General features: G+C 40.1%; 1 protein-coding gene and 1 pseudogene across 2 annotated transcripts in view; one reads left to right on the top strand and one right to left on the bottom strand.

Annotated features, from left to right (window-relative positions):
- SND1 (staphylococcal nuclease and tudor domain containing 1) overlaps window positions 1–27,989 on the top strand; it is a 457,598-nt gene that overhangs the window by 188,086 nt on the left and 241,523 nt on the right. For both annotated transcript variants that reach the window (XR_004268168.1, XM_032275661.1), the window contains exon 12: window positions 6,619–6,719. Coding sequence is in view for 1 of the 2 variants with exons in the window: in XM_032275661.1 (XP_032131552.1) it covers window positions 6,619–6,719 (101 nt within the window). In the remaining variant the exon portion in view is untranslated. The remainder of the gene's footprint in view (window positions 1–6,618; window positions 6,720–27,989) is intronic.
- The window catches only part of LOC116550035, a 30,011-nt pseudogene continuing 22,296 nt past the window's right edge, over window positions 20,275–27,989 (bottom strand).

Raw genomic sequence — 27,989 nt, 5'->3', positions numbered from 1 at the left:
TGGTTTAAGAATTTTACAAAGATTCATAAAACATAAGTTCACAGGGAAAAATACAGGGAGAAATCTGAACCACACATAGGATAGAGGAATGAGGCTAAGACTCGCGTGCCTTAACTGATACTCTATGAATGCCCAGTGAGTTTTAAGCACTTGCAATGTGGCTGCTCCAAATTGAGATGTATGTAAAGTACGCACCAGATTATAAAGATTTAACACAAAAAACGATCTCAATACTGTTATAATATTTGTTATATGTTGATATGTTTTAGAAATTTTAAGTTAAAATAATATTAAAAATAATATCACTTGCTTCTTTTTAATGTTTCAACATTGCTACTAGGAAAATGTGAACATACATATGTGGGTCTCATTTGTCGCTTATTGTATTTCCATTACACAATATTTGTCTAGAAGGAGGTAAGTTTGACATCCTCTCTTGAGATGAGCAGTTCCACAAGGGCTTACGTCTGAATTAGCTGGGAGGTAAGCTCAGAGCATGCCCAGAGGCAGGACTAAGAGGCTCCTTAGCAATTTGTTTTGAAGCTCTTCCTGTACCTAGATGAATGGGTGATTGATGTGTGTTATAAAATGTTTAAAATTATATATCACTTTTATAATTAAAATGATTACATAATATAATTTTAACAGAGAAAAAAATTAAGACTACATCATTTAAATATTAAGGAGTATTTTGTATGAAAGGTCCTGTTAAGCCCAAAGCCAGTGGAAACTTGGTTACTGTTTGATGTTCATTGTCTTCCTAATTTAGTAAGGCAAGAAGTATCCTGCCCAGAGTATCCCTGGTTAACCTGTTAATTGAGATGGTTCACAACACTCTGCTTCAATTATCATTGGTAAACAAAGTATCCAATAACTGGTAACTGCAAAATTAATCTGTTAAATATCTAAAAAATACTAAGTAGTGTATCATTCTTTAAATACCTACTTAACTCTAAGTTGGGATGAATATGTATGAGGTACTACATATTTTTGTTTGGTGGCTCTTTAAAAAGATAAGTGTAATTTTAGTCTTTCTGCCTAGTGATTTCCATAGTCTAATGATTTACATCAATATGTATCTGATTTATGCATGTATGTATTTGTGTGTGTGTTTATTTATCTCATGGATACTTATTTAGCACTTAACTCTGTGCCAGACACTGTCCTAAGAAAATTAGTACATGTTTATCTAAAAATAACTGGTGCTTAGATAGAGCTTACAGTGATTCAAGCACTGTTCTAAATGCTATATATATATTTCTTCCTATAGCAGTGAGATACGCACAGTTAATCTGTTTAACGTAAGCAGAGAAGTTAGGTCGCTTATCCAAGTTCCCACAGCTCCTTTCTAGAATTGCTGGAAACCAGTTGCTGCAACCTGGCTGTTCCGAAGTGTCCATGTTCTTATTGAGTCTATGTGAAACGTTTTGTTTTACATACTTTTGTTTCTAGGCAGCATCAGTGGGACTTAGGCCAGGTGATGTCGTCTTTTCTGTATCAGGGATGTGTAAAGGCTTTCCATAAAGCCTGGAAATTCTGACCTGAGAGGGGTTACAAAGGGGTATTTTGAGAGGCAACGTGTTTATTATAGCTCTTCGTGAATTTATGAGTGGCTGTGTGGAATAGTGGGTGGGATTATGTGGTGATTATGCCCAAAAGCCTGGTTATGTTAAAACTAAGCTCTGGCTACAACCTGGAAATGCTGTGACTCTACAGCTGTTTTTTTCCCTACCTCCTCTAACCTTTTATGCTTAGGTAGTTCACTTTTTAGCATTTTGTTATCATCAGTAGCATCAGTCTGTGAAGTTCTTTCTTGGTTTGATACTGTTTTAGTCACACATTGCATGAAGAATATCCATAGAACCTCAGAATTCTGTTGTGTGGCCCATAGCTATTCTAAACTATTCCAGACTTGACAAGCAATTAATATATAAATTTAGTTTGAAGTTACCATCTTAGTTCCTCTGACAGGGCCCTGAAATTGCTTTCAAGGAAAATTCTTTAATCCAGTAGACCAAGGTTGCCTGCTACCCTCTTGTCTTTGAGAACCTCTTTGAGAAACACGTAATACTAGAAATTATGTATGTTTCATATGTGGCTTGCTTCATCTTTCATGGTTGTTTTCACTAGAGCTTTATCACAGTTTTTAAATATTGTTCCTCCCTCATTTCCTCCCCCCCACACCCCGTAGTTTAAATAAATATATTTTTGCTATATAAAACAGCAGAATAATCAACATTTTGACAAAATGGTCCTCAGGATGCCCAGCCTTTTCACTTCAGAGGTGTCCTTCATGATGTTATGTCTGAAAAGATTCCTGATTATATATTTACTTATGCAACAAATGCATACTGCATAGTCTCCTACCTTGCAGGCCCATGCCAGGTCTTTGAGGGTATAAGACATTGTCTCCCCTCTCTTGGAACTTACAGTTGGTATGTTCCAATAGATTGTAGTAAATGTAGGGTAGGAACACAAAGGTTTAAGAAAACAGCATACAGTATACCATGTCTGACTAAATTATCTTTTAGAATTCTAGAGTTAAATGATGCTATAATGTTCTAATCTAATGTTCTGATTTTTAAGGTAAAAAGAAACTAAGACCCAAAGATCTTATGTGACTCATTTGTAAGAGAGCTCCAAGTACCACCAAGCAAGGAGCCCACGGCTCTTTGTGGTCAGTCATTGCTATAAACAGGGATCAGAGTCTGAGTCAGTTATATATCCTTTGGTCATGTATTCGTAAAGTACTTGCATACAAAACATTTCAGGAATATCTTAAAGAGGAGAACCCATCTATATTAATCAGTTTCTTGTGCCATTCCATACATAACTTACCCACAAACACAAAATTCAGGTTATCATTTATTTAGAGGAAGATGTTCCTAAGATTTATAGTGGATTTAATTGAAGCTGTTAAAACCGTGATTCTTTTTTAAGTGAATGACAGATCAATGATGAATACCTTGAGATGAAAAATTCCAAGGTGGAGGAAGAGATCTCAGAATCCACAGGAGAGAGACACAAATGCCAATTACACATTGACTTTAATTCCTGATTTTCATAGCTGCCTGCAGGTGTGTATCTTGGCTATAGTCTATTCTTAGGGCCTCATTTGTATTTTAGAATTTCTTTAATAATGTTGCATCCACAAAGAACTGTTTAATCTCTGACTTATTTCTCATCCTCTCAACATATCTTAGTTCTCATCCTCTCAATATAGGAAACAGTTCATTGGCAGATGAATGTAGTTTTTTCTTTTGGTCATTGAAGATTAAAATTGTTTTGTCTTCTCATTGATTTCCCTGGAAGACAGTTTTGGAAGAGCACCTCACTTTGGCCTTCTGGCCTGAGAGATGCACAGGTGTTCATCTTTGTTTGTTATTCCTCCCATTATTACTCCTATCCACCACACATGTGCCTTCTTGGTGAATTAGCCCTCTCTCAGGGTTGAGAGCTAGTGTTTCTCTGTGCTGAAGAGCTGCTGTCTGTCCCACCCCTGTCTGCCTGCTGAGTAGGAGGTTTGGCATTGGCAGGTGCAAGGTAACCTTGAGACTCAGTTTATTTTTAAGCAGTGCTGATTTCTTCCCCTTAGTAGTAGAATTGAGGGCTTGAGCTTGCTAGATGGATTGGGTGACAGCACAATAGATACAGGGACCTCTTTCCTCATTTCCACATATTTTTTAACTTCCCAGCGAATGCCTCCAGATTGGACCATACCCTGTGGCCTTGTCCTGTTTAAAATGGGCCCTGAGGTACTTTACATGGTATAGCCACATTTGCTGTCTACCTTCTGTACACTTGTGATTTCTTGTGTAATTTTTGCCATGGCTCCACCTGTCTTGTTTTCCTGGCCCTCTACCTGCTTCTGTAGGTTAATTGTGGGGCTTTGTCTGAGGAGAGTTCCAGGGTGTATTAACTTACACAGCATCAAGACCCCTCTTTCGTTCCTTCCCTGGTTCTGAGTTACCCAGGCCTGTCTGTGTGCAGCCATCCCCTTCTTTGCCCTTTCTTTGGCCTGTATCAACTCTGGCCAGCAGCATGCAGGAAAAGCATTAAAAACCTTTTCGTTGGAGGGTACTAGTGTTCAGTGTGATCACATTTCTCAAATTTTTACTCATTTCCTGAGTTTTGGAGTAGTTGTTAAGACCGTTCAATAATTTCAAGGTAGGTATCTAATTTTAGGAGTCATCGTTATCTCTTCTTATTTTTTGTGTTGTGCTATGACCGTACTTCTTGTAAGAATGATTTACCTTAACATCAGCCCTTAATTGGCTTGGGCTCTGATATGGCACCATTCTGCTGCTTCTAAAATGTGATTCGATGGAATGTTCAAGTGAGTGATCTGACAGTTGGAATTTTTAGGCATCTGTCCTTTTCCAGATTTCCTTGTTCATTTTCAAAATGAGTTTTTGAGAAGACAGTTTGAAAGGATTTTAATGGTGCTCACCAGCAGTGTGGCTGAACTCCATGCTTCTGCAATATGCTGTCTTTAAGCTGATCAGTGAGAGCTGTAGATGTGTTTAGAAAAGGGATTCTAGACTGTGGGGATGGCTTCAGTCCCCTCGATCCCCATGGGTCTCTTCAGTGTGGGTTTGTAAACCTTGATTTTGACCCAAAGCAAACCCACACCTTCATTCTATAATGGCATGCCCTATATGTTTGCTACAGGATACCACATGTTTATCTTCAAAGTTTTCATAAAGAAAAAGTGTTGCTTAGTGTGTCCATATCCATTTATTTCGTGTATTCTAGGGTTAAGCCTTTTTTCCATTTTATGCTTCTGACTTCTGTCCGCAAAATTACTTCAAAACCTAAAGATTCATCTAGTCCATTCTATATCTCCCATCTCCCCCACCTCCAAACTGTATTGGTGTGGGCTTAATTAGTTGTATCTTTTTTATTTATATACTGTAAAACGAATTCCAAGCATCTTTGTGATTGTTACCTTGTTTGTTCATTTGTTTTATTTATTTATTTATTTATTTATATGTTTTATTTTCCAGAGAGATGGGGGTCTTGCTTTGTTGCCCAAGTTTGTCGTGAACTCCTGGCCTCAAGCAGCTCATCTACCTGGGCCTCTCAAAGTGCTGCAGTTATAGGATCGAGCCATTGTGCCCACCTTGTTTGTTCTTAATAATTCTTAACCTGGTCCTTGGGAAGCTATGACAGATTACATGCAGTTTTTCCATGGAGGCAGTTAGTATTTTTAAACACAGATTTTCAAAGTAGTCTGATCCAGAAAAGGTTAAAGTACTGCTTTATCATAATGTCTAGGAGTCCTACAGGAATGTTACAAATCTCTTCTCTGTAAAGTAGAATTTCTGTGGGGCCTTATGTGTTTAGTTGTTTGACTTACATCTTTGGTTGTCAGCTTTTTTCTTTCTTTTTAAAATGAACTTTATTTTTTTACAGCAGTTTTGGATTAACAGGAGAATAGAGCAGAAGTTACAGAGATTTCCTTATATCTTCTGCCCCCTACACACAATCTTCCACACCAGACTGGCATATTTATTACAATTATTGACCCTACCTTAACACATCGTCATCACACAAAGTCCATAGGGTTTGTGCTTGTTGTTATATCAACTGTGGGTTTTGATATAGGTATAGTGGCATGTATTCACCATTATAGTGTCATACACAATAGTTTTATTGCCCTATTCCCTATTCTCTGCCTAGAACTCCTGGCAAAATTCCTGCTCTCCTCCTACCTCCTGGCAACCACTGATATTTTTATTGTCTTTGTAATTTTACTTTTTCTAGAATGTCATAGAGTTGGAATCATACAGTATGATACCTTTTAGAGTGTCTGCTTTCACTTAGTAATATACGTCTAAGTTTCCTCCATGTCTTTCCATTGCTATATAGCTCATTTCTTTTTATCACTGAATAATATTCTGTCATCTGGAGATACCACAGTTCACCTACTGAAGGGTATATGGGTTGCCTCCACATTTTGACAGTTATGAACAAAGAAGCTGCTCTTAACATCCATGGGCAGGTTTTTGTGTAAGCGTATTTTCAACTCCTCAAATAAATTTCAAGGAGCTGTATTCCTGGATCAAATGGTAAGAGTATATGTTCAGTTCTCTAAGAAACCACCCAGCTATCTTCCAAAGTGGTTGTGTCATTTTGCATTTCCATCATCAATGAGTTAGAGTCCCTGTTGCTCCACATCCTTGCCTACCTTTGGTGTTGTCAGTGTTCTGAACTTCAACTGTGCTACCACAAGCAGTGGTAGTTCATTGTTAAGTTGTCAATTTTCTAATAACATATAATGTGGAACATCTTTTCCTATTCGTATTTGCCACCTGTATGTCTTCTTTGGTAAGCTATTTGGATCTTTTGCATTTTAAAATCAGTTTGTTTTATTATTGTTGAGTTTAAAGAGTTTTTTGCATATTTTAGATAAACGTTCTTTATTAGTTATGTCTTTTGCAAACATTTTCTCCCAGTCTGTTGCTCAGCTGTTTCTTTTAATTGGTTTTTAAAATCTTAGATTCAGAAAACCAAACTGCAGTGAGCTGATCTTTCACAATTGAGTGGGCACATGTGGCTGCCAGTGAGCTATGTTGCAGACTCCCAACCCTAACTCCCTTGATTCTTTATTTCCAGGTCAATGTGACGGTGGACTACATTAGACCAGCCAGCCCGGCCACAGAGACAGTGCCTGCCTTTTCAGAGCGTACCTGTGCCACTGTCACCATTGGAGGAATGTGAGTGTTCTGGCTGGCAGGGACTCAGCTGTCGTCTCAAATAGCTAAGAGATCTTTGCTTATTTGAGTTTCTCCTTCCTTTCACTCTGCTTTGCTTTCTCCTGCTTTTAACTCAGTGGTTTATAATTATGTGCCTGTGTAGCACTTTATATTTGTAAGTACTTTATAATCACTCATTAGCTAATCATATGCTTTCATTATTGTTGTTATTTAAGATTTATTGGGCTCTATGTGCCTGGCACTATGAAGTACACATCATTACTATAAATAATGTCATTTATTGAGTATCATGCAGGCCCTAGATACTGTCCAAAATGGTTTCTGCATGTTGTTTTAGGAAGCCTAGGTATAGAATAGGGGATCACAAGGAGGGAAGAAGCGGAGAGGTTAACTGGACATTTTCTTTGTATGTAATCAGTAGATGATGAGGTCATCCTATTCTGCTGTACTGGCTATAATCTGGTTAGATTCCAAGGCAGCCAGGTTGAGGAAGAGTCTTTCGGGGAGATATCTGATAGGGGAAGGAGGAAGCCTTCTGGGCTCTGCTTCCACAATAAAATAGCAGTCAGCCAGGCCCCCCCGCCCCACCCCGTAGCAGTCTTACTTTGCATAAAATATACCAGCATGGTAACTATCTCCTTTTCTGTTTAACAGTCTTAAATGCTATTTGTTACCAAAATGCTATTTTTCATTTCTTTTAAGGTGGCATATTTGTGGGGAAGAAAAGAATAGGTTTGTCATCAAAACAAGGATTGTGTTACTGAAAGTACATTGAAGCCACTTAGGAAAAGTACCTCCACGCTACTGCAGGCCTCTGAAAGGAAAGAGCATCTTGTAGCTGCTTAGTTTCATGAACGTCTCCTAACAGGAGCCTCTTTCCCCTCACTCCTGCTTTTGCATTTGGAAATGACTATTTTTGGGCACTGCTACCGATCCTATGTTTATTAATATTGTTAATGTTCACACAGCAATCGGCGGTTTTATCTTTACCAGGAGGCGCACAGTATAGGCATTTGGTGTTTACCTTCACACCATCACAGGTTTTGTTAGAAGCAGGTTCTTGACGAATCAAGTAATATTTTTGAATTGGGAGAAACTAGGACATATTTTGGTCATTCTTGTATCTATATAAGTTGCGATAGTTATTTATTTCCAATTTGTCACCTCTTCTTAGGAGTCAGTTGTATGCTTCCCTACTGTAGAGACCTGGAATCTTAGTATTCTGCCTAAGCATTTTTACTGTCACAAAGAGTCATCTCCATAGATACTGCTGCTTTTAGGTACTGGTGAAAACAGCTTCACTGTTGTACAAAACCACATCTTTATGTTTGGCAGGTGGCCTCCACCAGTATTTAACATTCTATTAGAATGGATTCTCTCATTTAGTTACCACTGAAGTATATTTTAAAAATAAAGTTTGTACTGCTTAAATTGAGATATTCAGGGAGTGTTTTATAGCAATCTTTTTATTTTTAGGACAATTTGAGACAGATAATTTTAAATACTTTATAGAGCAGAGTGTTGTACCTTAAACCTCGAGATTTCCACTGTGTTTATTTTGGCTTTGACGGTGATTACTCTTTCAGCCTTCCTATCTGCAAATGTGGGGTAGCTTTCTGTTCCAGTCTGGATTTCTGTTATATTCTTGAGTCTTTGTAAGAAGGTGTCAACTCTGTTGGCTGTTTAACAACACAGGTTGGTTGGTCTTAATTGACAGCCTGCAATATCTGTACTCTAGGTTTGTGCCAGAGATGATGAACTTGAGTTTTCTGCTTCCCAGTTCTTGTCATTGGATTGTATGAAATAAGATTTTTTTGTGATTTACCAAAGTAAATTTTTTAGAAGTTTGGAAGCATGTACAAGTTTAGAAGAATTTTACAAGTCGTCTTCGAGATACTTAAATTGTCTCTTTGCATTAGTCCAGCCTGGCAGGTACCTGGAAAGCATGATGAGTTTCTTCATAGGGTTGTTCATACTGAACTATACATTGTGGTTAAATGCGTGGGCTGCAAACAGGAAGAACATAAGAAATTTACTGATACTGAAACCATCTTTCATTAGACTGTTGATGTCCCTGAAGATTGGGAATTTTTCGTCTTATTCCCTGTTGTAGCCCTAGTATCTGGCATTTGGTAGGAACTCAATGAATTTGTTGAGTGATTTATTAACTGTATTGCAAACTGTTCCCTTATAAAGCATAACTTGGATGTTATCAGCATCCAAGGCACGACCACAGGTTTGTTTTTATCTAATCAGTACTGTAAAACTTATAACTGATAATTTTATTCTGTTTTATTATTTTTTTTTTCTTTATTGGGCAGACCCCAGAATCACAGGAGATTCAGAGAGACTCCCAGATAATGTTATTCTTTTATTTAATGATTGGCAATTGCCATAGATAGGACATCTCTAGCAAACAGACCTAGATGCACACTTTTTTTTTTTTTTTCTTTTTTGAGACGGAGTTCTCTTGTTACCCAGGCTGGAGTGCGATGGCGCGATCTCGGCTCACCGCAACCTCCGCCTCCCGGGTTCAGGCAATTCTCCTGCCTCAGCCTCTTGAGTAGCTGGGATTACAGGCACGTGCCACCATGCCCAGCTAATTTTTTGTATTTTTAGTAGAGACGGGGTTTCACCATGTTGACCAGGATGGTCTCGATCTCTTGACCTCGTGATCCACCCACCTCGGCCTCCCAAAGTGCTGGGATTACAGGCTTGAGCCACTGCGCCCGGCCGTTGCACACTTTGTAAAAAAATTTTTCACACTGTTTGTACTCTAATCTTAGTCACAGCCCCTATTTATTTTCCTTTTACCTTGTTTTTGTTTTTATTTCTCCTTTTTGTTCCTGGATTTTCTATACTTTTAAAAAAATTCTCCAATTAATATTATAGAAAAGTTGAGATATTAATAAGAATCTCCAAATATTTAGCTTATATTCAGATTAAATTATACTGCTAAGAGCCTTCTCTCTTACTTAATGGTGATTTATAAACACTAGCCAGAGAAGAGGCTTTTTAAAAAACACGATATCTCAAATATTTTATTTTCATTTTAAACATAAAAATGTGTACGTATTTTTAAATCTTTGCCCTCTGGGCAGCATGGATCACCTATTTCATATCTTGTTGAACTATATAACTTCCTGTTTGAAATCAGGACTTGAAAAACACTAATTATAGACCCTTATGTTTTTGTGATTTACATCCCCCCTCATCTGTTAAAGTTGTCCCACACATATTTATTTTGCTGCTACTTTAAAGCCTTTCTTCTTTATTAAATTTTTAAAAGCATGTGTTATCGAGCAAGGGGCTCACTGCCCAAAGCGCCTAGACACCAATAGTATGGCACTGGTTTTTGAGAAAAGAAAGGGCTTTATTGTGAGGTCAACTGGCAAGGAGACAGGAGGCAGGACTCAATTCTGTCTTCCCAAGTGGGTGTTAGGTCAAACTTCTATGGGTTACAGAGGGGAGTTTAGTGTGCAAAAGCACTGGAAGGGCAGGTTTCACTGGAGGACCTTAAACCTGGCCATTTAGGATAAGGTTTGGAATGGTGGATTTCAGCACCAGATCTTTCTGGGCAACGGGCCCCTTACTTCTAAAAGGATTCTGGGATTCAGGCTTCGGTCTAGTCCTAGCCTTCTTGTTTCCACAGGGAGGAAACATTGGTTTTTAGTGTTATAGGAGGTGAAACCCTTTTCTGTGGCGCATGCCCTGTCTACATGACTTGCAATTTGTGCTCTGCTGCATCTGCAGGACAACTTAAGCAATGCTTAAGCCATAGAGTTGGACTGGGTTGAGCTGCCCTGTTGGTTACACATGCGAGTATTTTAGTAAATACATACTCTTTTGTGTCCTTGTATTTCAATGATATTTAATGAAGTATGTAATTAAAACAACAAGCATAACCTGTGTAAACTAGATTTGGGGACAGAAACAAATGGCTCATCTGGTTGGGACAGAAGTGCTCAGGTGTTTTACAGTGGCTCTCAGTCACTCTGGCATGTGCCAGTACCTTATGCTGAGGTCATAGAATGTGGAAGTCCATTAAGGGAAGGGTTAATAAAGAGAGCTTCTGTGGCTTGCAGGGCCTCTGAAAAGTGCACTCTGTTCAGGCTTGAAGAAATTTTGTGAAATTAAGAAGAAATCCTATCTAAATTATGTTTGTCATAATCTGGGCTTATATACCTACATTTAGGCCTTCACAGCACCTAGTGGCTTTCCTGTTATTAAAGAGAACAACAGACTTCTCTAACTACAGAAGACCTTCTCTGAAACTGGTGATTTTAGGGGGCTGAGAAGAAAGAGGCAAATGAGATGGTGTCTCTGAAGTGGTTATTTCAAAGCCAAATTTTAGATGCACTTCACATGCAGAGAGTGTGAATTGACTGGATCCTCAGTAGGGTTCAGTCTGATCGTTTTCTCCTCTCAATGTATGGGAAAGAGTCGCATCACAGGATGCTGGCAAGACCTTGCTGGCGTGACATAGGCTTCAGTTTCCTATGTCTTGCCCCTGGGGAATCAGTGAAAACAAGGTTCTTCATTCCTCTAATAGATTAAAATTTTTTTCTTGATTAACTTCACTGTGGAGTTGGCAAGAGTTGTTATCTGTTAATCAAAACTGTTTAAATAAAAAATAAAAAGATCAAACTTTGAGTCTTTTCTCATTCTCTGGCTCCTGGGTTGGGAATTAGCTGATCATTTTAGGCCTGGTTTCTGACATGAAGCTGTCAAGATGGCGCTTCCTGTTAATTACTTTTTATTGTATTTAAGACACTTAAATAACTCTTCTTGTGATTTAGTCGTCTATGTAATTAGCTGCAGTGATTAAAATCTCCTCCTTTCATTCTTGCCAGAGCCTTCTTGAAGAGTGAGATTTTCTGGGGTGACCTTTTTCTGTGCTGGACTTCCCAATTACTTTGAGCTCCAATTTGGCAAACCCTTAGAATCCATTAACTCCTTGCTCATGCCTTTCTGCATATCACATTTTCAAAGAAAAGTGTTAGAAGAAAATGTGTTTACATTTAGAAAGGAACATCTACAAAGTATAACTAGGGTTAAGCCGTACACATACACATACTCCTTCCCACCACCACCTCACCCTTCATCCATGGAAAGCTGTCACACATCCAGAAGATACAGAGTCACTAAGGCACTTCCCTATTATTTCCCATTATGTGAAGTATTTCAGGACAATAGGAAACAATACACATGGCCCATTTTGTGAAAGTTAAAGAATGGCACAGAGATGGAACTATGGAAAGTGAGCAACTGAAAATTCCTGTTTATTTTCTGCACAAGATCACATCTTTTCAGACAGGTGACTTTGTTTTTTCTGTTTATTTTTCTCGTATTTTCCTTCTGTTGCTTCCTTGCATTGCTCCTCTTCCTTGACATATGCATCACTACTGCCACCCGCCTTGATGGCTGTCAGAGCATGAGACCTTGCTACCAGAGGTGCTGTCCAAGTTCTGTGGGAGCTTGGGACATCTTAGATAACCTCTTTCCCCTAATGATTGCCATGCAGCAGTTTCAGGCCATCTTTATGAACGTCCTTCTGTCTGTTTGGATTCTTTATAGATAGAGCTTACCTTTATTGTATTTGTAGGAACCAGGCTATTAAATTTGCAAAGAATAAGAGTACATTTGCTTTTGCCTTTTCTTTGGTTCTAATTTGCAGGGATACTTTTTCCCCCAGCTGTTCTATTAGTGACTGAAGCATTAGGTTAGGTCTTATCCTTACTCCGCTAGAATAATCCTTTTTTAATCCTAGTTTGGTTTTTCTCAGTCACAGTAGGAATAAGTGTCATACAGCCCCCAGCTTTTCTGACTACAGTTCTATAGCTTTGAGGTTTTCACTGTCAGCCAAACCTCCTATCTCTCAGAGTTTTCAATTCTTAAAACATTACTATTATCTAACTTTCAAGCTACACTTGGGGAAAAAAAAGTGGCCTCTGGAATCCCTCTTTTCTGGCCTAGTCATCTTACCCAGAGAGGCCCACAGCATTCCAAAGTTCCTTTTCAGCACATTAGAAAGTATGGTGACAGCGTTAATAATGGCAGTGGCTCTGCCAGGAGGTAGGGTCTGCATCATAGCCAATGCTTTTTCTCCACAGATTGATGACTTACACTTCATCATATTCAATGAAATGGAGTGCCAAGCCCCCTTCCTGCCCTGCTTTGAAGGAACACATGACACTAGAATGAGCGTTGTTGGTTTTTTACACTTAAATCAGAAACAAACCACTAACCAACTCAACCCAAGCCTTCCCCCTTCCCGAAAAGAGCAGTTTAGATTGTTTTCTGGAAATGGTAGGCTGCTTGGTTAATATAATCGTGCTGCTTCTCCTGTGTTGAATAGTAGAAGTGTGGCTATCCATTCTGAGGACATCAGAAACCTCTGTGGCATTTAGTTAAAAATACTAGAGAGAAGTAGTTGAATAACTAGGTCTGTCTTCTGCCAGCTCAGGTATAGCAATCACTTTAAGAGACTTGTCCCATAAAACACTGTAAGAAGGAACTTGGCTGTTGCACAGGGTTCAGGATTACAGTCAGGAAAATATTGTTGAGTTTCAGACAAATCTATCTCTTTTGTTCAAATATTTCGTGGCTGGCTATCTATGGAAATCTCATACTGCCAAGTCTTGTTTCCTTAAAAATGTGGTTTCAGATTACTTTATTACCATCATTTCTAGGTGGAAGTTCAATTTAGCCTTTCATAATGGCACCCTTGAATCCTACAAATCAGCAAAATCCTTTACTGAGGTATGTGAGAGCTACTTTTCTCCTTTTTACTTTTTATGCTATCAGTTGAGTCGAGTGCCAAGCTGTAGATAGATGACTTGAATATTTACTGCACTGATTTTTGGGAAGGCTCCCCCTTGTCAGTTTCCCAAAGCATACTACGGAGAGCCCAGGAGAGAGTGAGGCTTTTCTCCAAATCTATTTATATTGTAACTTTTGCTGCATGTCTCATTGTAATGTTTCTCTAAATATTTTAAAACCTCCTTTGCATTTTTGTTCTATATTCAAGGAGATATCTTCAACTTGATCTTCCAGGTTATATGTTTAGCCAGACGGCCGGCCAGCCATGCATATTGACTTATTTTCATTCATCTGCACTCTCTTTCTTACTCATTCATCTCGCTTATTCATTTAGCCACTCACTCATTAGTTCATTTATCAAGTATTAGTGGAATGCTTTGGTGTGTACTAAGGGATTGTGTTAGGCATCACGAATATATTGATAATTCTAAAATTGAAATGATTTCTATGCTCATAAAATTTACAGACTTTTCTTTTAATCGAGCCCATTTTATTGATTTTTCTTTCAGCATTTATATTTAAATTTTTGTTCTTCTGTGTTAATAGCACCCTGTTCTTAGTTTATGAATGCGATTTGTCTCTAATATCTCTGAGAACATTTAAAATTAAAAGAAATAACACCCTCGACTGGGCACAGTGGCTAACACCTGTAATCCCAGCACTTAAGGAGGTAGAGGTGGATTGCTTGACCCCAGAAGTTCAAGACCAGCCTGGGCAATATGGTGAAACCCTGCCTCAACTAAAAATACCAAAAAAATTAGCTGAGCTTACTGACGTATGCCTGTTACCCAAGTATTTGGGAGGCTGAGGCATGAGAATTGCTTAAACCCCAGAGATGGAGGTTGCAGTGAGCCGAGATTGTGCCACTTCACGCCAGCCTGGGTGGCAGAGTGAGACTCGGTCTCAAAAAAAAAAAAGCCTGGGCAAAATACTCCCTGTCTGTAATCCTAGCATTTTGGAATGCTAGGATTCCAAAGGCAGACAGATCTCTTGAGGTCAGGAAAATTAGCTGGATGTGGTGGCAGGCACCTGTAATCCCAGCTACTAGTGGGATTATTTGACCCAGGAGGCAGAGGTTGCAGTGAACCAAGATCGCACTACTGTACTCCAGCCTGGGTGGGTGACAGAGCAAGACTCCTCTCAAAAAGAAAGAAGAAGAAAGCCAGGCACCATGGCACATGCCTGTAATCCCAGCACTTTCGGAGGCTGAGATGGGCGGTTCACCTGAGGTCATGAGTTCAAGACCAGCCTGGCCAACATGGTGAAACCTCATCTCTACTAAAAAAACACAAAAATTAGCCGGTTGTGGTGACGCATGCCTATAGTTCCAGCTACTCAAGAGGCTGATGCGGGAGAATTGCTCAAACTTCGGAGGTGGAGGTTGCAGTGAGCTGCAGTAGTGCCACTGCACTCCAGTCTGGGCGACAGAGCGAGACTCAGTTTCAAAACAAACCAAAAAGACAAAGAAAAAGAAGTAACGGCCTCTTCTGTTTATCTGTTTCCTCTTAGATTAAATGTTGTCCTGATTTTGTTCCTTTTCTTTGATAAATCCTTGAATATTTGTAAACTTTCATCTGCATTTATGAAGTAACACATTTGCCAATTAGGGTAGACATGGTGTTTCTCTGCAGGGAAGTAGGTCTACTTCCCTTGGACAGCTTCATCACAAAAGTCGGTAGGTAGGCAGGTAGTATCAGAGGCAGACTTCCTTGAAGGCTGCTCAAAAGTATCTGGTCTTGCAGCAGCGAGGAGGCAAACAAATTATAGACCTCATTGAAATTGTAGAGGGAGATAGGGCTCTGGCAGAGCACTTTTATGCGTTTTCCAGGATTGTGGTGCGAGTGAGGGCTGGGGGTTGACTGGGATGTGCTCTGCAGAAGCTGTCTCAAATGCTGTGGCCACATATCCATCTAAGGTTCTTCCCATGTTAAATTAAGGGACAGTTTTGCAGTATATAGACTTAAAAAGAAAAATCTGAGTATCTAATGTTGAGAAATCTACAGCAGTAACTTCCTTTAGCGTAAGTTGTGACTATTTTGTGGCTTCGAGAACGCTAATGCTTTCCACTGTGTTACAGGTAAGCTTGGTAGCAAGCCGAAAGTGTAATTGGAAGAGCTGTGAAGACACATCCTTTAGTATTAAAACAATGAGTTAATGAATCGTCTCTGTTAGAAGCAAAGTCCTCTAGTACCTCCTCTAGAGGAGGAGAAGGCTTGAGGGCCCAGGGTTTAAGGCTGCTCTGCTGGTAAAGATTTTACTGTGCTTATATTTTTATTAGGCTTGTTTTTACTAGTGCCTGGGCTGCAAAATTCCATAGGGTTTACTTAAGTGGTCTGCCCATTACCCTACTTTTCTCACAAGCTCTTTTTGTTCAGGGTTTTCTGTGCAGTTTTGTGGTAAGCAGATGATACCAGTTACACCTATACTTTTTCCAGGTATCAGAACCCTTTGCTCCTAGCTACTCTGTGGGCATCACAGGGAAGTGGAGGAGATTCTGGCAGGCTGGCCAAGCTCTTCTGAGTGTGGTTTCTAATGAATTGCTCCGATGATGACCCTAAAGCCTACTCACTGTGGTGCTTTGTATTTGTTGATAAAGGCCCTTGGAATGCTCCTAATTCTTAATATTTGTGCTACCATTTCTCCAGCGATCTGACCCCATCTGCTTTCTGCCTTTCAGGGTTTGCAGACTTTCTGATACGCTGCTAACACACATTCTTGTTTTCCAGCTTCATTAGGGCTTTGTTGGTTTTTTTGTGTGTTTGTTTTGAGACTGTGTCTCACTCCAGGCTGGAGTGCAGGGGTGTGATCTCAGCTCACTGCAACCTCCACCTCCCGGGTTCAAGCGATTCTCTTGCCTTAGCCTCCTGAGTAGCTGGGATTACAGGTGCCTGCCACCATGCCTGTGAATTTTTGTATTTTTAGTAGAGATGGGGTTTTCCCATGTTGGCCAGGTTGATCTTGAACTCCTGACTTCAAGTGATTCAGCCTGTCTTGGCCTCCCAAAGTGCTGGGATTACAGATGTGAGCTACTGCGCCCGGCCAGGGCTTTATTCTTTTCCATACCTGTCCTGCTCTTATTTCAGGGGACCTTGTAAAGGATGGCATTTGGACATAAGTTCTCAGCAGATTTTGCTGACCTCCCACTAGCATTCTCTTTATTTACTTATTTGTTTATTATTTATTTATTGGATAGTGTCATTGATGTGATAAGGAAAGGGGGCATTTGACATATTTGACATGGTTACCAATAAGCAAATCTTCTGGGTCTTTTCTATGCCATTTCTCAGCCCCCTTCTCTTTATAATTCCTGTGGTCGGCACAGCACAGAGTGTTAAGGGAATTAGGAATGGAATTTTAATAGATTTTTCTAATTCCCAGTAGTGATTCAGCTTAAAAGGGATTGGCTCCACTTCATACTGACTGATCTTTTAAAAAGTGATAAAAATTGTAGTAACATTTTCAAAAGAAAATAGGGGGCAATAGCCTATTATTTCATCCTGCTAATATAATAGCTCCTATTTTGGGGGTATTTATTTTCAGCGCTGAGTGCATTTTTTTTTTAAGAATATAAAATTTAGAAGTAGAAAAACTTGGGCCACTTAGCATAACGTTGAGATAAAGTCTAAAGCAAACTATTGTTGATATTAGGATTCTATGGCTTTTTTTTTTTTTTTTTTTTTTTTTTTTGGTGACAGGGTTTCACTCTTTTACCCAGGCTGGAGTGTAGCAGTGCAGTTGTCACTCACTGCAGCCTCAATTTCTCTGGGCTCAGGTGATCCTCCCACCTTAGCCTCCCTAGTAGCTAGGACCACAGCTGCATGCCACCCTGCCTGGCTAGTTTTTGTATTTTTTGTAGAGACAAGATTTGCCATGTTCCACAGGCTGGTCTCGAACTCCTGGGCTCAAGCAGTCCTCCCATCTTGGCCTCCCAAATTACTGGCATTACATCATGAGCCACTGTGCTGGTCCTGGATGTTTTTTTAAATGTAGACTTTGGAAGTAAATAGGACTGAGGTATAAACCTCAGCTCTGCTATTAGGTACCTTGTAATCATGGGCCTTAGTTTTTTTTTTTTTTTTTTTTTTTCTTCTGTAAGTTGGAGAAGTAATAGTATATCTCATAAGGATATTGAGAGGATTATAGGTGATACTGCATTTTAAATGTTTACCATAGTGACTAAGACGTAATAATCAAATACTTAAGTGAGCCCTAAGCCTCTCCAGGGAACTGCTCACCATTGACCTAATTTTAAAATCTAACAGTCTCTTCCATCTTTTCTCTGCCCTCTTTCCCACTTCTCTCTCACATGTTCAACTATTTCTTTAAGCTCAAATTTTATTTTATATTTTGTTCTTTTTCTTCATCACACTTCCTGTGGCCAACTCGTCCACTAAACGGTATTGTTTCCTAACAGAGTCTTATAAGGATAAATTTAGTAAGTAGTATCTACCCAAAGTTTAATTTAAAAAACAAAACAAAATGCCTCATTGGATTATGGTTGTGGACTTTGTTTACTGGACCATTTTATTGTTCCATTGGAGGAACTTTGGTTTGTATTCGTCTCCTCACATCACTTTTTCAGTTTTCACGATGGCGAATTGCATTCATTTTCTTCCTAATGTGTACTATGTTTCCTTAAGACAGTAATGATTGATAAGCACTTGCATACAGGTGGAAGTAATGGATATGCATGAGTAATACTTAAGGTTTCAGAAAGCTTAACACATGTCTACCATTTAGTAGGCACACAATTTATTCTTTAATAAAAACAGTTTATTGGATACCTTTCAAACCAAGAGGCATGCTAACCAGCTACTTCCCTGGGTATGTTTGCTCTAGCTAGTAAGCTAGCTATCTACTTGTTACCTATTTATTTTCATCAAAAGGCACAGGGCTACCAAATTAGTGTTTTAGGAAATGTATTTACCCCTCACCTGAAAAGTCTTACTCAAAGCCAAAGTCTGTGGAGCTTTTAGAATGGCCCTTTCTGCTGTGATACCTTAGTTAATTTTTCTAACTTTAGTGAAAATGTGTTTAAAACAGTGAAACAGGCGGGTGCAATGGTTCACTCCTGTAATCCCAGCACTTAGGGAAGCCAAGGCGGGTGGATCACCTGAGGTCAGGAGTTTGAGACCAGCCCAGCAAACATAGTGAAACCCCATCTCTACTAAAATTACAAAAATTAGCAGGGCGTGGTAGTGTGTGCCTGAAAACCCAGTTACTCAGGAGGTTGAGCCAGGAGAATCCCTTGAACCAATGAGGCAGAGGTTGCAGTGAATGGAGATTGTGCCACTGAACACCAGCCTGGGCTACAGAGCAAGACTGCGTCTCAAAAACAAACAGGCCAGGCGTGGTGGCTCACACTTGTAATCCCAGCGCTTTGGGAGGCCATGGCGGGTGGATCACCTGAGGTTGGGAGTTCAAGACCAGCCTCACCAACATGGAGAAACCCCATCTCTACTAAAAATGCAAAAAATTAGCCGGGTATGGTGGCACATGCCTGTAATCCCAGCTACTTGGGAGGCTGAGGCAGGAGAATCGCTTGAACCCGGGAGGCGGAGGTTGCAGTGAGCTGAGATTGTGCCACTGCACTCCATCCTGGGTAACAGAGCAAGACTCTGTCTCAAAAAAATAAAAGCAGAAAAACAAAACAAAACAAACAAAGAGGGAAACAAAAGGAACTTGGGAAACTTTGAAGGATTTAGCAAATATTGGGATCTTGGAGGTGAGAATGTATGGTACGATTAGGAGATGTTTAAGAGCATTAGCTTCGTAAAGGGAGGTGGGCTGCCTTCTATCAGATTTCCAGTGTCTTACATGGAGCCTTCTGACTTTCTGATATATCTGCTTACATATAAACTGGGATTCAGCAGATTGTTGCTTTAATGTGAGCATCTATTGTGTTCAAAATGTAGTTTATAAGCCATCACACATCAGGTGAGTAGTAATTGGAACTATATTATAATTCTCACACCATCCCTCTTCCGTCCCAATGAAAAAGGGATCATCTTGGCATTGACTGCAAAATCACCTTTCCTTTTTTTTTTCACACCATGAAGCACCTAAACAATTCATTTATTCCTGTCACTACCTTTTCAGAAATTTCCCTCTGAAATGTTTATATTGCTTTATGTGTCACTTAGCACTGCCTGCCGCTGTGGAAAGATCAGATCACTGAATGAAGGTTGACCACAGAGTCTTTGTGGTGCCTTATTGTCTTTCAAAGCAAGGAACCAAAAATACCCCTTCCTTTCCAAGGAGAAGGAGAGAATTTCAAAGCCCTTAAACTTTTGCTGGGCTTATTTGTTGTTTGTACTAGAACTATGAATCATTAAGTTAAAAAATACTCTGGTTTCCAATTCTCAGGAAAAATGTTGACTTTTTTTTAATGCATTTTTGTTTTCACTTGGTTTTGTAAGTGGGGTCTCATTTTTTTTTTTTTTTTTTTTTTTAGTAGTGTAATTGGTGGTGTTTACACAGCAAGCAGAGTCCAGTCAGGGAGGCCACAGGACACCTGATAGGCATCTCCAAGGAGTATCTTCATGGGAGCAAACACTCAGGCACCAAGGCGAGTCCAAAGGGGCTGTGGAAAAGGCCCCTGGCTTCTGGCCGTCAGCACAGCCACGGCCCTAATACACAACTAAGGGCCCTTATTGACAAAGGGAAATTGACTGAAAATGGACTCCAACTCACTGCCTGAGACATTTGGGGCCTCCTCCCCAAAGTCCAGGAAGGAAGGGCCCACCAAACTGGGCTCCCCAGCAGGCTCAGGTGTAGAGTTCAAAGTCAATGCATTTGGAGTTGTAGAACTGATCACTGGCGGGTCCAGGTTCTGGCAACAAACACTGTCCGGGAAGTAGCCATCGCTCACCCAGGTCTGCATCTGGGCTCTGGTGAAGAGCCTATGCGGCTCAGCATCCCCCTTATTCTCCCACTTATATTCCTACATCACATCCACCACACCAGCTCCTGGCAACTCTGCTTCTCCTCTCTGGGTAGGGTTTGGGGTCTCCAGTTCCCCCTCCACCCCTTAGCGAACATGTCCAGGGAGGATAGGGGTGTGGGATTATGGGGTCCCAGAGTCTGGCACCCTGAACCCTTTAGCCACATGGCCAACCATTACCTTGTTTCCTGGTATACGCCAAGGTTGCCCCACGCCATCTGGTCAGCCAGCCCAGAGAGCCAGTCCAGGCACTGCAGGGAACTGGGTTACCTGAGCTCCTTGCTGCTCTCTTTGCCTCCTCCCCGGGGCCCACAGATGTGTCAGTGCCCCAGCCACTGTCTCTCTAGGCAATAGTAGCCCCAAAAGTCCCTCCAAGAATGCTTAGGCACTCATTGGCGTCTGGCCCAAACTGTCCTCCTCTTCCGAGTCGGAGGCCTGGCGTGGGGTCTCATTTTTAGAGCTTTTACCTGCAGAAGTTCTGTACTTTGTTTATGCAGTGCAGATCTAAAGCAGCTGCCACAATCTGGACCTTAGCAACACTGACATTGGGTTTGGTCCAGTTCCTAATGGACTCTGGGGAACAAAAACACTCTCCTGCTTCTGTGATGCCAGCTGGCTAGTATGTATGCCATAAACCATAATGGACAGGTAGTGGAATTCCTCTTCCTGGGCATCTTTTTCCTTTCTGACCAATACGAAATAAAACTTATCTTGAACTTCTACCCTAAAAAGCAACATGTGTTAAAACAAGTTTCTTCTGACAAATTTTTTCTTATCTAGAATGATTGGATTTGGTAGGAGAATGTAGAGTTATACTTCCAATTAGCCATGGCTTGGTATTGCTCTTGAGTAGAATGATAGTCTTCTAGAATCCAGACAATTACTTCAGTTTCTTCCTCTGAATAAAACACTGATTGTGTATACCTATATTTACATAAACTATAGGGGGTGTGAAAATGACTCTCTGGAGCTGCCCCTCTCCATTTTGGACTTTTCTAGACCTCGTTGGTTTGGCTAATTTTGCTTTCACTGTCAGAGCAGATCATTCCAGATGCCATTATGTAATTTTCTGACTTGGGATATGTGTTTGTGTGGGTGGCTGGTTTTGTTTTGTTGTTAAGTGGTGCTTAATGTCAAGCCGAGAATAAACTGGGTCTGTAGGCTTGGTTTTGTCATAATGGCGACAAGTTAGCTTATCTGTCCTTATTTCTCAGAGAGACAGAGAGCCACCCTTCCCCACCCCTACGTAATGTCTACGTTTTGCATGGGGCTCTTGTCATCACAGCTGCCTAGGAAGTACAGCATGGCAGTTGGCAGTTCCATTCTGCAGAGACAAAGATGAGGAATCTTCTCTTTGATTGCTATCACACTGATTGGTTGGCTTCCTGTGCTCTAAATAAAACCAATAGGAATGAGTTTGCTGTTCCTGAAATAATACCAAAGTTTGCTCTGGTCCCTTCCCACATTCTCAGGGCCTTGTTCTTTGGGAAGGCCAGGTGATATGACACATTTATGATGCTGGGGCCTTAGGTTGTATTAGGTCATTCTTGGCCTTTGATTTCTTGAGGAGAGTAATGTTAACTGAGTTTTCTGTCTGGGTAGTTTTTCCCAAAACTTGATAGAATCACCTGGAGCACTTACAAAAAATAGTGGTGCCCAAATTTAAAATCTAAGTACTGAGGCTTGATGTTTTATCAGTGTAAATCTTCACCCTTAGAGGCTCTTGTTTTATTTGTCTGGTGTGGGATCTGGCATTAGTGTTTCATGTGGTGATTATGAGGTGCACCTAATATCGTTAACCACTGAGAAAGGGAATCTAAAGGAAACAGGAAGTGTCAAAACCAACAATCTCTGCTCTCAGATTAGGTCTGCAGCATTGATACAGGTAATAGGAGGAATAAGAAAGACCTTACAAATGTTTATGTTCTCAGATCACTTTTACAACTCCATTAATTTCTCCAATAGCAGCTCTGTTTGGAAAATGTACATGATGGCAGGGCAGTGGAGGGGCCAAGGGGGAGATGGTTATTTCTAGTTCTGCCTCCAGGTTAAAGTGTGACCTTGCAAGTCAGTTAACCTCTTTTCCTAAAGCTCTTAGCTGGCCTTTTTTGAAAGTGGCATAAACGGTACTATCAACATTATGCTTCCTTAACATGTGCCTGCTTAGTAATGTAAAATTCCTTCAGACCTCATCTCAGGTCCTTGGTAGAGGGGGTTTCACTGTTGGGAAAGTTTGTGGGTGAGACAAGCAGTAGCAAAAGCCGCAAGTTTCCTGTTGGCTGTAACGTCTAGCTGTAGATTTTTCCTTTTGTAGCTCTTGCTTCCTGGGCTCTTGATGTAAGTGATGAGGCCTGCTTGGAAGTCTGGATTTACAAAAGTCTGCTTAAGGTGCTTGCTCTTCGTTAATGTAATCAGACTTTACCCAAATAGTTAATTCTTAGTGATCTCCACCAGTTAACTCAGTGGCCTGATTGCCCTTAGCCACTGATGTGACCTTAGTTAAATTACTTACCTAGCAGTGGTGTAGTGGAACGGTGGTATAGTGAGTTTGGAGCTGTAAGGTTCCTTTTAGCCCTATCTGATTTTCAGATTCATGGATTTTATTTGGTTAGTGATGTTTATTATTACTGTTGTTTTAAAACACCCTAGAAGGAATCCTTAGGCAGTAAATGGTGTTAATCCCTTTTGTTGTCTCTCCTATTGCTAGCAGTAGGAGAGACCTGTATCTTCAAGTAATAAATATTTGGGGTGATGAAATAAATTCAAGTATAATCATTTTTCAGGCTCTGTGTCAGTTGACGGGTTTGTAAAGACTGAAGCCCATAGTTAAATATCCAAGAAGCCCTAGAGTTTGTGGTGTTCTATTTCGGGGGATAGACTTATGTATATGAAATTAATAATGTGTATTTTGATGACCAAAGCATAATTATTTGGCAGCCTTTAATCTAAACTTAATATTCTGAAGTAGATTTGCTGTTTTATCTTGATGCCCTTCTAGATATAACCCCATTTGTGACCCTAGCTGTTTTCTTTCACAACTTTCTGAAAGGGGCTTTTATTCAGCCAGCAAGCACAGGTATAACAAACTAGCCAGTGCTATATGTTAAATATCTGGAATATTATCCATATTTATAATATTTTAAGAATTATATCACCTAGTCATAGAAAACCCTTCAAGGCTGCTTTTCAGGGAGCTCTAAATCATTGTATGATGAATTGGCAGAGAAGAGAGAATCAAGAATGAGTATTTCCCTTTTGGTTTGGATCCTTTGAATTGGAACTATCTTCTATACCTCACCCTGCACTGTTGAGGTTTGTGTGTTTGAGTGTGGCTGAGAATCATGGCTTGTGAAGGGATGCTCTTTGCCTGACTGTCTACTTGGTATCATGTTTTGTTTTGTTTTTGTTTTTGAGACAGAGTCTCACTCTGTTTCCCAGGCTGGGGTGCAGTGGCTCTATTTCGGTTCACTGCAACCTCCACCTCCCAGGTTCAAGTGATTCTCCTGTCTCAGCCTTCTGAGTAGCTGGGACTACAGGTGGCCGCCACCCCACTCAGCTAATTTTTGTATTTTTCAGTAGAGGCGGGCTTTCATCATGTTGCCAGGCTGGTGATCCTGACCTTAGCTGATTCACCCACCTTGGCCTCACAAAGTGCTGAGATTACAGGTGTGAGCCACTGCCCTCAGCCTCATTTTTTTTTTTTTTAATTCAGTGCACCATTCTGTGATATCCTTAAACAATAAGTAGAAGTCTGGAGGCTGTGATTTTCACACGCAGGAACTCGGGGAAAGAAAGAATGGAGTGTATAGGCAGAGCATGGCCATGCCCACTTGTGCTAGGTTGTTGTTTGTCACCATGCTTTGTTTTTAATGCATTTGTTGAAGACTTTTTCACATTGATAGACTCTGTCTAGCAATAAGACATTAGTATTCATTGTGGATTAGAAGGTAATCCCCACATTGTTCTCCTCACCTTCTGCAGTTTAGCTTTGATTTCAGGACCTAAGAGGTCTTTTTCTAGAAGGTATGCTTCTTTATATATGTTAGCTCCAAAAGCAGGAGCTAAAGAATGCATTCACTTTTCCTAGCCTGCTAAAGACAAGGACTGTGGAAACAGAATCAGACTGTTATTATTCTAAAACTTCTCTAGATCAAATTTACTTCCCAAGCATGAAGTGTTAACAGCACCCTACCCCCTAGAATATTTGAGGGGACAAAAGAAATTCTGACCTGATTACCAGGACTCTCATCTCCCTTTTAATATGTCTCTAGGAGGTTTTTTGCACTGGAATCCTTTGCCCTGTGATCTTAGGACAATTCCCCATTTGCAGCGTAATTTATAAGTTACCCATTCTCTCTCTCCCCTGTAATAACAGAATTGCTGTGATAGCCATCCAACCAGTTAAAAAAAAATCAGGTAATTCATTTCTAAATTGGAACTTGTTTCTTTTTAATCAGGCTTGTAATGTATTACGGACATCACTCTCAGCATTGGCTACAGAAGTGATTTAATGCTGGGTTTTTAATGACTCCTTCATTAATCCTGGTATTCTGGGATTTAACAGTCACTGGCCTTTGACCATTGGAAATGATGAAAACTTTGATTTCATGCATATTGGATAACACTGGGCTGTTGCTGGAGCCATGAATCTTGCTTCTGCAGTGGCATGTATGATTGAGAGTGTTGCAGATGGATGGGTGCTCTCCCAGGCCATGCACCACTGCTGAAGAGGTGAACACGATATCTTTATCAGCTCAGGGTGACCTCTTTCCAGCACAGTTGCATTTGAAGCAAGAATTTGCCCTGACAGCTTCGTCTCCTAGATCTCTGGACTTGTGAAGTCAGGCTTCACCTTTTCAGCTATTTCCTAAAAGATGCTTTCTTTGAGAACACACCCCTTGATGTCTATATTTTGGATTTTTTTTTCCTTCTAATAAAGTCTTAGAATTTTTTAGTAGAAAGATATTGATAGGACTATGTAGTCCACCTCCCTCACTTTGCAAACAAGGCAGCTGAGTCCAGGAGGAGTGACATAACTAGGGCAAGGCTAATAATAATGAAAATTAATAACAACAGTGACCGCCAGCATGCATAATGCTTACTGTGTGCCAGGCACTATCTAAATGTAGTAATTCATTTTTTCCTCACAAAACCTTCAGGAGGTAACACTGCACAGCAAGTTCAGTGTCCCAACAGCTTCTTTCTGTACCTCCTGCTGTTCTTAAAAGCAGGGAAGGCAGTGTTGGTTGCATTCCTTACTCTCAATGGACGCATTGTGAATGTTGCATGGAAGCGAGGTTCCAGTTTATTGACTATAGAGTTTTATGGCCAGAGTGTTAATACCTTGAATAAATTCCATGTTCTTTCTTCCCTGAAAAAAAAAATTATTGCTTAGTGGAGAGGAAGTCACCTTATACTTAGAGCCTTCTCAGAGGCTGTCATATTACAGCATGCTCCCTCAGTTACTTTCTTTTGAACATGTGAATTAGTCACTGGTATATGAAGGTCATATTGGCACAATAGTAAAGCAAGAGCTAACTGTTTTTTACGCAAACATAGAAATTATTCCTGTCTGACCAACCCCCTCATTACAAGACTCATGCAAAGTGATTGTAAAGCTAAGGTATAGATTGGCAAACTTTTTTTCAAAGGGCCAGATAGTAAATATTTTCAGCATTCAGAGCCATTTGGTCTCCCTTGCAGCTATTCAGCTCTGCCTTTGTAGTGTTAAAGCAGCCATAGATGATATGCAAATAAATGGGTGTGGTGTTCCCATAAAACTTAGCTACAAAAACTGGAGAAGAGTTTGCCTGTCCCTGTCTTAGGTTATGTTGTGGAGATACGAATATACGGTATACTGATAAAATATCAAGGTGAGAGAAAAGTACCTGAAAAAGTGTCTCTATAAATGGTGTATACTCTGGCATTGAATGCACCTATACAGAGTACAGCTTGAGCAAAACTTTTCTGAAATGTAATGACTTAAACAAAAAAAAAAAGTACTGAACGATGTATAAATATTATTAATAAATACTTTATTTGAATAGTTAGGTATTTAGGATAAATAAGAAACTTCTCCCATTTTTCTAAGCCTCCCTCCAGCCCCAGGGAATTAGGTAGCTCTTTATATATATGCAAGCACATTTTCTTGTAATCTTTTTCTCTATCAAAAGCTCAGTTTATGAGGAGATGGCAGGTTTTGGAAACTGTTTTCAGTACAGTCTGATGGCTTCTCACTTCCTTCTAATTGAGCTGGTCACTGGGGATACAACAGTTCACCACTTCCGTTTGGTGACATCAGCAACCATCCATCCACTTCTTGCTGATGGTGTTCTTTCCCTGGCTATTTGAATCTGTGAGCATGTCCTTGTTTTTCTGGGTGTCTGCTTCTCATATTTTGTTCAATGCTACCCAAGTCCTGCTATCTAGAACACTTCTGAACCAGTAAAACAGCAGTCTTTCCTGTTGGATTTTTATTACTTTGCGGCCAGTTTAATTTTCTGATTTCTTTCTGGTGTCTTTCTCCCTTTTATCATTCTCCCCAGTTCAGTACTGACTAACCCTTTTCTTTGTATACCTTGTCAAAGTTTTTAATGTGATCTAATCGAAGGCATGTCCCTGCACTATGGATTTTGCTGGTCTACTTGAGACAGTTTTTCTTTATTTTCAGCATGCGCCTTTTCAGATGCATCTGGAATAACAGCTGCATTCCCACTCCTGAATAAAATGGGTTAGGAAAGCTTCTCATTGGCAAAGCACCTGGACTCTTTGGCAAGATTGGAGGTAAACTCCAGACCAGATCCATCACCAGGAGGATGGGAGGACCAATTTTTTTATAGGGTGGGGGTAAACCATATGAATGAGGATGTGAGTGAACTGGTGTTACAGAAGCACCATTTGTATCTGTTAAATGTAAGGGATTAGATAATCTGTCATTATGCTAATTCTGGGTAACAGATGGTGGAGAGTTCTGCATCTCAACAGCAGTATTCACCATGGGGGAAATTAGCTTGCACCCAGATCAGCAGTCAGGCAGGAATTCCACTGAGAGATAAACACTACTGGTGATTACATTAGTGTATCCCTCTGAGGTCATCTACACATATGCTGGGTTCCTTCAAATTAGCTGTAGTTTACATATGCTTGGCCATGGCCCTTACTAAGTTACAAGACCTCTTTCCTTCTATCTATAAAGAATTTGAGGTGATTAATTTAGGAAGATCAAGATTGGAAGTAAGTTAGGAAATGTGGCTCAGAGCATTACTGTATCATACAGTTTTTCTTCAAAGAAAGATGCCATACAGATGTCAAAAACATTGTTTGTCCATCTTTAGACATGAACTTCAGAAATGAAATGAGAAGCAGGAACTGGATGCGTTTTTTCTAATTGCCATACCTTATCTTTGGTACAAGATTTGAAAAAAAAAAAAAAGATTTAATTAAGTCCTTCGGCTTCACATTCTCCATGGGGCTGTCTTGATTCTGTAATTTTTTTTCTCCTTTGT

The sequence above is a fragment of the Sapajus apella genome, unplaced genomic scaffold (assembly GCF_009761245.1).
Source record: "Sapajus apella isolate SASKATOON/1434 unplaced genomic scaffold, GSC_monkey_1.0 scaffold7, whole genome shotgun sequence".
In the NCBI taxonomy this organism is placed as follows: domain Eukaryota; kingdom Metazoa; phylum Chordata; class Mammalia; order Primates; family Cebidae; genus Sapajus; species Sapajus apella.
The sequence above is the reverse complement of the archived record's forward strand: the minus strand, read 5'-3'. Positions and strand labels throughout refer to the sequence as shown.